Source organism: Pholcus phalangioides, unplaced genomic scaffold (genome assembly GCF_987345545.1).
Source record: "Pholcus phalangioides strain wild (caught in Gottingen) unplaced genomic scaffold, Ppha-v1.0 ptg000007l_1, whole genome shotgun sequence".
Lineage (NCBI taxonomy): Eukaryota > Metazoa > Arthropoda > Arachnida > Araneae > Pholcidae > Pholcus > Pholcus phalangioides.
In genome coordinates this window covers 40,524,261-40,537,730 of record NW_028301600.1, presented here as the reverse complement: position 1 = coordinate 40,537,730, position 13,470 = coordinate 40,524,261, and the positions used below count along the sequence as shown (strand labels likewise).

The 13,470-nt window shown below is 34.4% G+C and overlaps 1 protein-coding gene across 3 annotated transcripts in view; it reads right to left on the bottom strand.

The window, feature by feature from the left end:
* Window positions 1-8,451, bottom strand: part of LOC149085287 (autophagy-related protein 16-1-like) — an 83,155-nt gene extending 74,704 nt beyond the window's left edge. Inside the window, exon 1 of one of the 3 annotated variants that reach the window (XM_089233220.1) lies at window positions 8,165-8,451. In XM_089233220.1, coding sequence (XP_089089346.1) covers window positions 8,165-8,264 — 100 coding nt within the window. In that variant the 5' untranslated portion in view covers window positions 8,265-8,451. The remainder of the gene's footprint in view (window positions 1-8,164) is intronic. The other 2 variants (XM_089233219.1, XM_089233221.1) reach the window with 2 other exon arrangements.
* Between the last annotated feature and the right edge of the window lie 5,019 nt (window positions 8,452-13,470).

Here is a 13,470-nt window from a genome sequence, read left to right as displayed (position 1 = left end):
TTTAAAATTAATTCCTTCATTAAAAATTAAAACAGATGGGGAAGGGGGAACATTTTCAATGAGAAAACTTAGTTCAATTTTTTACGTATAAAGCAACTACCCTATTTATAAGATCACAACAAACATGAATTTTAAAGCAATTCAAATTTGTCGCAACAAAATGGCTTCGCTAAAACTTTGTACAGTGACGAAATGAGTCTGCGACAAATTTGTACCACAACGAAATGAGCCTGTGACAAATTTTTACCGCGCCGAAATGAGCCTGCAACAAATTTGTACCACGATGAGTTTTCAACACGACGAATTGATGGTGCGACAAATTGAACGCGACGAATTGACCTAGACCCATGTAGATTGCATATATGTGACTATGTGCTTTTAATTTTATATTGAGTATAATTTCAATACTGTCATAAACATAGAATAATTTGTGCTTGAATGACATTGGTATGCTAAACTGAGATTTTTAGTTTTTTTTTAAGCAAGATATTTAGAGCTTAACATTGTCTATAAGCTAAAAAAATGAGAACTGTATATAACTATTATGAAAACTATTCAATACCCCTAATAAGTTAGCATTTTAAATATAGAATTAAAAATGAGTTATAAAAATGACTTAATATTGAATTTAAATGGAAAAAAAAACTTTTAAATAAAAAAAATCATGACTTTTAATCAACTCAGATTTTTACACAGAATTTTGTGTTCTCAAAAGTGACTAAGCCTGACTAACAATTAAATCCCAAAGCAGAATAAGCCAAAAACAAAGGCATATGTTACAGAACAATCAGTGTTGCTGTAAACAATTTTTGAAAGAATTTTTAAGAAAAATGTAAAAAACAATATCATGGGAATTTCAACTACAGAAGATTTTCATTCACTGAGGGCTTGTTGGAGAATGATGCAAACCATTCTGCTTTGAGGCAATTGAAACTTAAATATGATCTTACTGCTCATTTCCATGGTTTTATGGACAATAGCTTTCCATGAATGAGTAGGTTTCTTAGCACTTTCTTGTCGAAACAAAATTTGTCCACCTGTTCAGAGAAACAAATTCGAACTGAAGTTCCAGTCAAATAAGCTCTGGCAGTGAAAGATGACAGTGGTCTGTCAGTCACTGAGAGTGAAAAAGTTGAATGTAGTCATCACAAGTTTCATATGTTATATACATGGTGTCCTGTAAGTGCTAGCACAGCCTTTATCTCATCAACCGTTCATCATAGAGGTATGATTTCAATTTGAAAAATGATAAACAGGCATTCAAAAATTACCCTGTACCAGTTTTGAGAGTGAAAATACAGTGTGTAACAAAATAAGAAACTAAACTTTTATGCAGTCACCCATCCTCTAACTTCCAATTAGAAAGTTGTTGCCCTATCTCGCCTGAGGCCAATAAAAATATTTAACGTTTAAAACGCATTTTACCCGCACTTAGCACTGTTCTTTTTCAAATTTCCTCAGTTTTTCTAATTTGAATATCTCTGTGAATACTGAACTTAGAAACATAGATTTTTTTTGTTGGTATCAGGCAAAAAAGGGCAACAACTTTCTAATTGGAGGTTAGAGCACAGAGGGACTGGATAAAAATGTTAAAATTTTTTATTTTTACACACTATTTCCACTCTCAAAACTGATACAGGGTAATTTTTGAATTCCCGTTGAGCATTTTTTAAATTGGAATCATACCTCTACGATAAACGGTTGATGAGATAAATGTCGTGCAGCCCTTACAGGACACCCTGTGTGTGTGTGTGTGTGTGTGTGTATATATATATATATATATATATATACAGGTTGGTCATAGATTAACTTTTCCAATATATGAGTCCCTAGTGGCCGCAAAAACCAATAAATGCAAATGAAATTTGAGATATAAGTGGTTTCAAAGTCTGTGCTCGAGAACAATGAAAAAAACAACATAGGCTACTAGTTCTCACCTTTACAATTACTTCCAGGGTTGGTAAAAAAATGTTTGGTTTTTTTTTTAGAAAAAACCGGGGTTTTTTGGTTTAAATAGTATTTATATTAAAAAAATAAAATTTCAGGAAAAAATTATTCAAACTTGTAATAATGAATTAAAATGTAATGTTTATTAATGTAATTAACACTACTTCCATACTAATTAATCAATAAATATTTCTTAAATTTTAATAAAAACTAACTTTTACAATTTAATTACTTTATAGGTTAACTCAAGGAATTGTTCTGCGTTTAAAATTTATCTTAATATTTACCTTATAAGAAAGACTTTTTCTCCAGTTACTTTCGATATGCTTAATTAGGAAGACTATTTTGCAAAAACTGTGATAACTAGGCAAATACAATGTGTTAATTAAGCATAAATTAATGCAGATTAATTACCAATGATTTACAATACACAGGGTGATTATAACTAAAGTTCTGATCTCAAAACACTGTAAAATAAGAACCACTGGTCAGAATGACTTGAAAATTTACATGAATATTCCTGAGGCAATAGTAAGGGCTCGGTCCCCTCGCCATTACTATTTCAAATTTACATAAATGACCTACCTGACTCCTTAAACTGCCGTATCACTCTTCGCTGATGATTGTGTCATCTACAAAACAATGTCCAATCTTTCCGACCAAGAATCTCTCCAACACAACCTTAACATTATTTCCGAATGGTGCTCAACCTGGAATCTGCCCCTTAACTCCTCAAAAAGTTTTCATGAAAGTTACCCGTAAAAGAATTCCCCACGATTTCCCTTACTCGATAAACAATTCTTTGATCTCTGAGGTTTCCCATTATAAATACCTGGGCATAATAATCTCTTTCGATCTCCGCTGGAATCTTCACGTTGATTATACTTTTAATAAATGTCTCCAAAAACTCTTTTCCTTCGCCGTAATCTGAAAAACTCCACCCGTCATGTCCGTCTCGTGTGCTACCAGACATATTCTCCCTATTCTCTCTTATGCCTGTGAAGTCTGAATCCCCACATTCAAACTAACAGACAAATTAGAATCTATCCAAAAGAAGTCCACTCGCTTCATTTTTAACTGTTCGACTTCATCTGTCTCCATATCGGAACTCAAGTGCCAACTCAATATCCACAACCACTCTCCTCCCTTAGACTTATTTCTCACTTTTCTTTTCAAAATCCTCCAGGGTTTTTTTAATATCATCACTTCCAACATTCAAATCAAACCCTCACATTTCTCTGTTAGACTCAATCACTCCCAAAAATTACAGCCCATCTTTGCCTCTTCAGACTGTCACAAATTTAGTTTCTTCCCAAGAACTATTATCAACTGGAACAACCTACCATCAAATATTGTAGATTGTACTACGATTTCTGAATTTTCATGTATCATAAACCGTCATTTTCACCATACATAGTTTCCGCATCCTCTTGTATAGGCCTCGGCCAAACAATATTGAATAAATAAATAAATAATATTTTGGTACTCTTACCCCCCTCAATGATAATAGTGTAGCATTCTGCAAAGAATCATAACAATTACAATCAATTTCCTTCAATATACATAGGTTACCCAAGAATATTAATGACCAATGGCAAAACTATAACTATTGATGTTAATAATAATTATATTTGAGCAATTTTTATTAAATACACACCCCTAACAAGGAAGATCTCCCGATTTTTTTTTTTTTTAAACTGAGCACAACTCAGGTCTGTTGTAATGAGCAATTTACTACCTAATGAGTTGTGGCGGAAGATTGAGTATGTGTACCTAACATTCTGAATGCGTATCTAGTGTTGTCTGATTTTTCAGTGATGCCATCTATATTTTAGAAGTGAAGTGTAATGTTTTGAATATTTGTACTATTTGTAGGCCTGTTGCTCTCTGTGGTGAGAGTTTTTAACAGGGAGATTGGCTCGCATTTGCGCCTCAAAGTTTGGAATCACAGAAAACCAACTTCCGCTGACCACCACCGTGGCGACAGTGGAGCTCGAACCTGGGTCGCCGCGATGCGAGTCTGTCACTATGACCAATTGACCACCACAGCGGCTAGGTCTCCTGACTGTCATCCATTGAATTTAATGGAAATTAATAACTTCAATGTAAATCAAATAAGTAAGGTATATCAACATTTTTATTTTGATAATTACAATTGAAACATAAGTCGAAACTTCTTGTTTCTGTTGTTACTCCAACATTCATGCTATGAAGAGACTTCTCTGGCCTTCAGTTTAACAATCCCTTATTATTGCATTGACAAATTGCTTATAATTGCTATTTTTAATGGACATCAAAGCTAGTCCATGCAATCGTTTTTGACTTATACTTGATCTTAAATAAGCATTTTATTAATGTTAAATTTGAAAAACTACATTTGCCACTGGCATTGGATGAGTGAGCAGCTGTATTCTTAAGCTTACAAAAATGTTCAGAAATGAATCCATATAGCATTTTTTGTGATGAAAGATAAGGCTTTGGCTGGAAAGGTACCAGAGGTAAACATAGTTGCAAATATTTGGAGTTCGTTGAAGGGAATCATTTCCATCAATGCTACGTTCCTCTTCATCACTATAAAATTTCAAGACGCAAACATGCTTTCTTCAAATCCTCTTTATCCCATATTTACATATCGTCAATTTGACATAGAAATTCAAAGCTTTTGCTGTGGTTTTCCATAAAAAAAAGAAAAAAAGCTTGAACTTTTCTTTCAGTGATGTGATCACTTTGTCAAGCACAACATAAAAAAAGTTTACTTTGAAAGATCTTTTCCCAGCCCCAATATAGCCATCCTCACTTTCATATAAGAGAATTTTTTTTTATGTTCCTTTGGTGCACTTATTTGTATGTAAGCACTGTTGTGTCTGCAATAACACCATTGACTCCATCATCAGACCTTTGTGTTTTCAAGAAACATAGGCGGAGATAGACTTGGAAGTCTGGGGGGGGGCACGGTCATTATTGCTGGGGGGGGCAAGATGATGATGTTGATTCATCTATACATATATGCATTAGATCTGTCGACTCCACCTTTGAGGCTAGGGGGGGGGCATCCCCCCCCCCTGTATCTCCGCCCATGTCAAGAAACCCTTGGACACTTTCAATGAGATTCATTGAACTTTGTACATCATAGATGACTTTCTGTAGCATTTGACTAACCGTGTTTATTTTAAACAGTATCTTGTGTCAGGTGACTAAACAGCAAAGGAACTTGAAACTCTGCAGTTTGAGAAATTTTCAAAGCAGTATTTTTGCCAAAAGCATCAATTTTTTTATCTTAGGAGGCTTCATACACAGCATCATAAATTTGCTTAGGATAGCAAGGCTTGACTGTCTGTCCTCAACTATATTTCTACCTCTTTATTGTTGGAAATCTACAGAAGAATTTCTCAAATATATAGGAATACAGATGTTTCTCCGCTCCACTTTTTGTAAATACAGTCGAATCCCATTTTTATGAATACTGTTATAGTAAAAAAAAATCTAGTTTTAATGAACACTTTTCTAAACCCTCAGATAAGTTTACATAGGAACAATGCTAAAACCTATAATTCCTTCACAACAAAATTTCATTATAACGAAGTGATTTCTCCGGTCTCTTGGAGTTTGTTACAACGGATTTGGCTGTATTTACAGTAAGTTTTTGGCTGATCTACCTTTCTTTCTTATCATGATTTTTTCAGTTTTTTTCCTGTACTTTCCTAAAGAAAACCCTGTCTAGGCACCATAGAAATGTAACAACTCCTTGGGTACAAGACAACTGAAGGATACAATAATTATTAACGAGTAGCCTGTGTATGTTCATGAATGTCTGTTCAAAGGTGACAGCAGTATCAATAGCCTAAAAATATACCTGGTATGCCTTAAAATAACATAGAGACCAGAAAATTATTTTTGGTCGAAATAACTGTGTGTTCAGCTAGAAATATTCAGCTCATTTGCTACAGGATCCCGGGAAAGGCAGCAAGATTCCTGGAAAATACTCGGGTGCATTTTAAGTGAGGGATCCTGGGAGAGAAACAGTAGTGAGGAGTGATTGTGCCCGTGGCGTTAGTGCCAGTCCCCCAATTGACTGACAAGTCTATTTTTGTGGGGAAGGGATGGGGGTGTCCGTTAAATGTTAAGCTCAGTTCACCACGTTTGGCACCAAATGAACCAATGTCATATCGCCATCCACAATTTACAAAGATTCGACCTTGGTGTCCTTATTGCTATATTGTATAGTAATATTGGAACAGCTATACTATAATCTGCCGCCAATTTTGGCATTTTTTTCCGACAATACGCTGCCAAGCCCAGGCGATTGCCGTATCACTACCCTCTTTTTCCAGATCATTCTATGAAGATAGCGCAAGTTGTATTGTCATTTCCTCTCTGGCTTGTTCTAGATTCTTCCACAGAACCAGGTGGCGCTAGTTCAGCAGGGATTGCAAACGAGTTACTTTTGAAACCCGTTAAGCTATATCTTTTTTCTTGGTTTTTTAGATTTAGGTCTTTTTGAAATTTGATTTAGCCACACATTGCTTTGTATTGTATGAGCCACCTCATTGGGAATTTTGCCTGTTGTGGAGTTGCATTTGTATTGTTAATCCTTTGTGTGTAAGCGTGCATTCCGTAGATTATTTTGCAAATTCTTTAAGTCAGGTTGTATCATTCTGATTTAGTTATTATTTTATTTGTTATCATTTCTTGGTCGGCTGAAGTTGGTTTTCTGTGGTTCCCAACTTCAAGGCGCAAATGCGAGCCAATCTCCCCGTTAAAAAGTCTCGCCACAGAGAGCAACAGTCCTACAACGATAAATCATTCAATCATAACACTTCACTCATAGTTAGAAAAACTGGTGGCAGATGGCAGCACTGCACATAACAAGCATTACAGAGAAACAAAAAAAAACTTCACGTCAGGTTTCACTACACGTACACGCACATTCCCACATGTACCGATTCGTTGGGGGTTCCGCGGGGGGGGGGGGGTGCATGTGTGGTGTAGCAGTAGTAGGTAGGGCCTCCAAAAAAAACGTCTCGGCGATCCATGATGTTCTTAAGACAGCCACCTCGTTGGGCAATTTGCCTGTTGTGGCGTGGTATTTGTATAATTTATAATGCCCTAATCGGTTTATTATTTCAAAGAGAGTCTGGGCTTTATTTTTTTAAAGAGAATATTTACGCCCCAATCGGTTTATTATTTTAAAGAGAGTCCGGGTTTTATTTGTTTTTTTAAAGAGAATATTTATTATTTATGTAATAGGAAGGACCATTCCAACTGTTGTTTATTTAACAGAGAGAGAGTGAATTTTTTTATTTAGTTTAAAATGTTTTATTTTTAATCTCAATACTTTGTTGTTTGGATGTTTAGTCCAAAAAAATTGATATTTTTATATATTTTTGACTATTATTATGCTTGTTGGTTTCCATTACCGTTGTTTTCTTTGCTGGAAATTCCCTCCCTTCAGTTGGCACCCCTGCAACCGCGTAGTTCACAGGATTCAAGATCCAGCCATGACTCTTTCCCAATATATACATGGGATGAAAATTTTATCCAACTTTTGTCTCTCCTCGTGATGATACCACAGTCATTTCCAGGGCTTCTTTGACAGAAACTTGCTAGTCATTTTTGAATGGCTGAACACAAATGCTAAGAAAAACCTTCTGATTAGCAGAAATGTGTTAACAAACCCATGAAGCCATGGAATGGAGCAGTAAGAATTTCAATTGTTTGGTTGGATGGATGAATCGCCTTTAGAATACAAAATTCTACACTAAATTGCAATGAGAATACAAAATTCTAAGCCGAATCGCTTTAAGAATGTAACGTCTTTTGCACAGAATTTTGTAGAGTGCAGTGCAACTAAACGTTCTCATGACTGGTACTCATTCATTCACTAGTATTGGAACAACAAAATGAAAGAAAAGACAATTATAATGCAGACATGGTAGGGATTTTCTACAATTTATAGCCCGACAGAGCAAGAAATTGAAATTTGCCTATAAAAAGAATAGTTATAACAATTTTCCCAGTGAGCGTGTGAGCACTCATTAATACTGACTTTTACTTTGTTCAAATATATAAAACTAGATGACAAAACGTATGTTTTTAATAAATGCATGTAGGTTTTCATTTAAGTTCTAAGTATACCATAATACACATTTAACATTAGAAACTTTTCCAAAGGAAACCGGCACAGAGAAATGAAGATAAATACAAAACCACTTCTTACACAATAATATTATGCCTAAGAAACTTTTCTCATCTTGGTTTCGTTCACGAAGTTTCTTGAGGATTTTCCATCGAAAATCTTTGTTTATACATACAGCCATACCTCAAGTTTGCAAGAGATGGATATTGATGATAGGTTTTACAAGATGAATACGCTTGAAAGTAAAGGGGAAAAATACATTAGTACAAGTTGTTCCCATAAACATTGAGGCGAAATCGAAACGAGTCAAATATTTGGTCAAAAACTTGATAAACTTCACTCTGGTCTATCAGCTGATCACTTTCTATCAAAAAAAAAAAAAAAATCAAAGGCTCAAGACCATCTTAAATTTACCTTTTTTTCCCGTAATTTACGGGACATTTACCGTATTTTTGGACGTCCCGATTTTTCTTATAAAAATCTCTCGTTCTATTACGAAGCTTACTTGAGTTTTTATTTCTTATTGAAATCAAAGATAAAAGTTTTTTTTAATTTTTTTTATAACTTACAAATTATAATATGATGATTATGAGTGATTATAAATACGAATATTTATCATCGTGTAACCTTTAGATTACGGTGACCATACATCCCGTATTTCGCAGGACAGTCCCGGTTTTTCTGTTTCTCTCTGGCTGTCCCGACTTTCTACAAAAATTTCCGGTTTTTCACTTATGTTCAACGAAGACAACTTGACGTTTCATTCAAAATGAATCATTCCTCAAATCAAAGATTAAAATTATCTTCCCAACTCAGAAATTACATTTCGATAATTTATTTATTTATTTTTATTTATTTATTTATCTTTTTGTACAGTATAAAATACAACCAACCAAGGAGATCCAAGATTCCATACAGTTTACTGGTTGTTACAAAAAATTCACTGTGTGTTACAATAAGTTTTGCAGTAAGTTTAGAAAGTAAAATAAGACTTCTTGTGAATTAAAAATTCAATGAAACGAAAACTATATATTATAAAACTATTATACTAGTTACAAGTTAATCAAATGTTGATGAGAAAAAAAAAATTAAATTGATAAATAAGCATACAAACAAAAATAAACAAAACAAAAAGGGAAGGAAAAAAAAAAAACAGGAAAAAAAAATATGCACGATTAAAAAAATAGAGTTTACAGTGCAACTGTGGTTCAAGGGGGTTGGTGACAAGGTAATAGCGTACCTTCTCGGGACACCCCCTCAAAAAGGAAAAAATTATACAAAATAAGTGTACAGTTTCTGTGAGGGCCTCATTCGGCTCGGTACCCCGGTTCCTCTACGGCAACCTATTACGGCCCTGGGAGTGCTGAGATAAGTAAAACAATTCATACATAATCAACGGCAGGGAAAAGAAAAAAAAATACCTTCATATAATCTTTGGAGTACGCAAAGGGGGGTTTTGGTGTTATAACTCCCCCCCCCCCGAGACAAGATTATAGTTATTCTGCAGGAAAAAATGTAAACCCCCCTCAGAAGGGAAAAAAATATGAACCCCACCCTCGAGAAAATTCTGCGTACGCCTATGCATATAATTACATTTATATAGGTATAGGAGCAGGTTGAAAAAAAAATCTTTCTATCTCTTTTCCCTGTTTTATTTATTTTTCCTCTGTTCTTTTGATGCGTGTAATGAAAATATATAAATTAGATTAGGAAATTAGAAGAAACAAAAAAAAAAAAAGAGTAAAACTACAGTATATCAGCTAAGTCATGCAGACAAGCAGGTTATGAGGTTGAAATTAAAAATGTTTTTTAAAGATTTGAAATAAGTGAGTTTTGAGTTTTTCTTAAAGGATGTATCTAAAATTTTTGTTTTGGCAAAGTATTATAAAATTTCGGAATAAGATAAATGAAATGTTTTTCAAGTATTGTTTTATGGATTGCGGGTAACGAGTAAGTGAAGTTATATGGTCAGAAGTACGTGAGGAGTGTAACACAATTTACAATCAAGGGCGTTGTTGTGTTCTGTATGCACGTCTCCAAGTTAAAAACCTTAACGTAACAATACGGTATAAGGCTCCAGAACACAAGAAGAAGGAATAAGCCTTAGGAGACCAGAAATGGCAAGAACTGAAGTGGACATTCGAAAATAAAAAAGAGGGGAGAATGGTGCGTGAAAGCGATCGAGTAGGATCGTCGCCTCAAGTTACGTTATTCAAATTTTTTTATTAATAAATTCCTGTTTAAGTTTGTCGCGATGAGTGCTCACTATTCGAAGAACCTAAGGTCACTACAGACGTGATATTGCGTCCAACGCCAGTGGAATAAATTCAAACATGTCTATCTGTTTTCTTTCCTCTCTCCTCATAACCACGTACGAAACTTTGTTACAACCCTATGAAAAAAGTAGTTCTTTTCATCTCCATGACGAGGAGGTAAAAAGATTCTATGTTAAATATGTTCTTCTATATACATGGGCATAAGAGGGGAAAGAAACAGATAGGTGAGGGTGAAAAGAGAAATATACTTCATATCTACTATCTCTTATCTGTAACACTTACAGAAAAGAGAGAGAGTATACTGTTTCCCTTTCATTTGTTTTTTTCTCACTTTACTTTTTTCCCTTCCTTTTCCTAACATGCCGTTGCGTTAGAACAAGGTTATCATATTTATCAGCGATGCGTCAAACATAGATCATCCGAATTTCTTGCCAATCACTTGTAAGCGAAGCGGTTAAACAATATCAGAAAGTTAGTGAGAACTGATTTTTTTCTAATAATTAAGATAGATCTGTGAAAGTATAGGTAACGAAGTGGTAGTATTTGTAAGCAACTGAAAAGTTCTTTTGAAGGAGGAATCATTTGCTATAACAATGACAGACAGTCTGACAAATTTTTTCTGTAAGAAAATTAGAGAGGAGCAAGGTTAGTACTGTAGCCATTTCCCCAAAGCGATAAGCCATAGAGTAAGTGTGAGTAAACCATCGAGTAGTCATACAGTATGTTATTAGGAAGAATTGATTTACAACACGTGGCACAGTTTTAGAGCACTTAAAGGTCGGTCTACATCACTCAAGTTACCGGCGGTACATTCCCAGATTACTTAAGTGAACTACGGCTTAATTACGGATCACTTGAGTGATGCGTTGCACAGTTCCAGAGCACTTAAGTGGCCCGGACACATTTCCAGATCACTTGGATCCGCGAAGCATGTAGAGATTACTAAAGTGGCTCTGTAGGGGACTTATAGAGAGAATGTTAGTTCAGGTGCCCACAAACTAAGGAAAGGTTTATCTCGTTTTTGGCGCACCGAGTAAGATGCCATTAAGAATACTTCATATTTTTAGAAAGGGTGGTTGATGGCGTAAGCATCATCCAAACTCTCCCTCCCCACTTGTCATCATCAGCAAATCGGAAACCCCCCAGGGCCGTAACTAGGATTTTTGCCGCCCGAGGCAAACATGATTGGGCCGCCCAGAGCAAACATCATTTTGCCCCCCCCACAACTTTATAATTCGATAATTTCATAACGGTGTGCTTGGTTCCTACCTAAAATTGCTAGCCTCTAAATTTTTTCGCCTGGAGCAGTTGTCCCCCCCTTGTCCCCTAGTTACAACCTCGCCCCCACATCGATGCCGAAGTAATACTTGAATGACCGCTTAGCTGAATATTTGTTAATGAAAAGTTAATAAACTTAATTTTTCGAAACATTTATCTCTCAAGGTTGTTACCAAGAAAGCAATTTCGAAGAATTAAAAGGTCACTATTAATGCTGTTAATGAGTGTTTGGTAATTTTCACCGGAATATAAAATCACAGTATCATCAGCAAATGCTATTATTTTACCAGAAATTTTTAAATTGCATAAGTCATTAATGAAGGTTATAAAAAGTAATGAGGTTTTAACACTGAATTCTGGGGAACTTCGGTAATTATTTTCTTGGTATTACTTATGGGTTCTATTGGTGAGATGAGAGAGAGATCGTAGAATGATAAATGCGTTACTTCTAATTCCGGAATGATATAATTTTGAAATAAGGATTTCATGGTTCACACTATCAAATGCTTTTCGTATATCAAGGAAAACACCAACGGTTTCTTTAGATTAATCGATATTCTTGTAAATGAATTCAGAAAAGTTTAGTAGAGCTGATTTTGTGTTTCTGTCAGGAAAAAAACCATATTGTTTGTCAGAATAGACCTTACTTATTTTTGGATAAGAAAGAATGAATCCTATTTTTAATAACTGTTTCAAAAATTTTAGAAGTAGATGATAAAATCGAGATAGGTCTGTTATTGTTCAAATTATTTGGATATCCATTTTTGAAAATAGAGATAACTTACTGATTTGAGAGTCTGGGAATCCACCTTTTTCTATGAAATTATTAATAAGTACTGACATAAGTTGATCAGTGGGTGTAGGAAGGCATTTTAATATCTTGGTATTAATTATATCAGAACAGGAAATAAAATTCGCGAGAATTTTTACTAAATTAGAAATCTCCATCACATCAGTAAGATCGAGAAAGTTAAAGTTCGACATGTCACTTTGGTGAATATATTTTTTGAAATTACCATTTTGAACTCGTCTGGGTGGAGAAATATTTACAAAATGATCATTGAAATGATTAGCAAGTAAGTGAGGGTCAGGGTCTGATTCAGATGGCATAGTTTTGCTTCGATTATGGGAACGAAGAATATTGGTAATTATTTCCATCGTTTTGAAGTTATAGAGCAATTAGATAATTGAGCACAGAATGAATATTTTTCTTTTCTTTAATTAACTTTTTATTTGATTTTTGAGGAAAGCTGTGATGTTTTTATATATTTGTTTAAGTGAGATATCATATATGGGTATTTTTTAGTTTTGAGAAAGAGTTTTTGTTTAAGTTTAATCAGATAGAGTAGATCACTTGTAGTCGTAATATTTTGCAAAAATGTCCCGGTTTTTCACGTATTTTCAAAAAGTTATCATGACTTTTATTTTTTTAGAATCAACGATTAAAATTATCTTCCCACTCAAAAATTACATTACTTTAATAACGATTACAAATAAGAATATTCATATTTGTCAAGTATTTTTTTAATTCACTGCAATTAGAAGTGGCACTTCATTTCCCTCGATTGGCGACTTTTCTGTGATTTTAGTACAAGTTGGCAATTTTGCTCACTTTTGGCATAATTTTTGGAGATAATTAGCAAACCTTCATATTTTACTGTATTTCGAAGAGGAATTTCACTCAAGCAAATATAGTTAGCCAACATATGACCTGTATTTTCCCGTAGTTTTGCCTGCCCCGATCATGTTAGAAATTATAAAAAGATCCCATTTTTTCCAACATTTTCAATTCCTTGTTTACAAATTTCATTACATAAAAATTTTAGAGGCTTT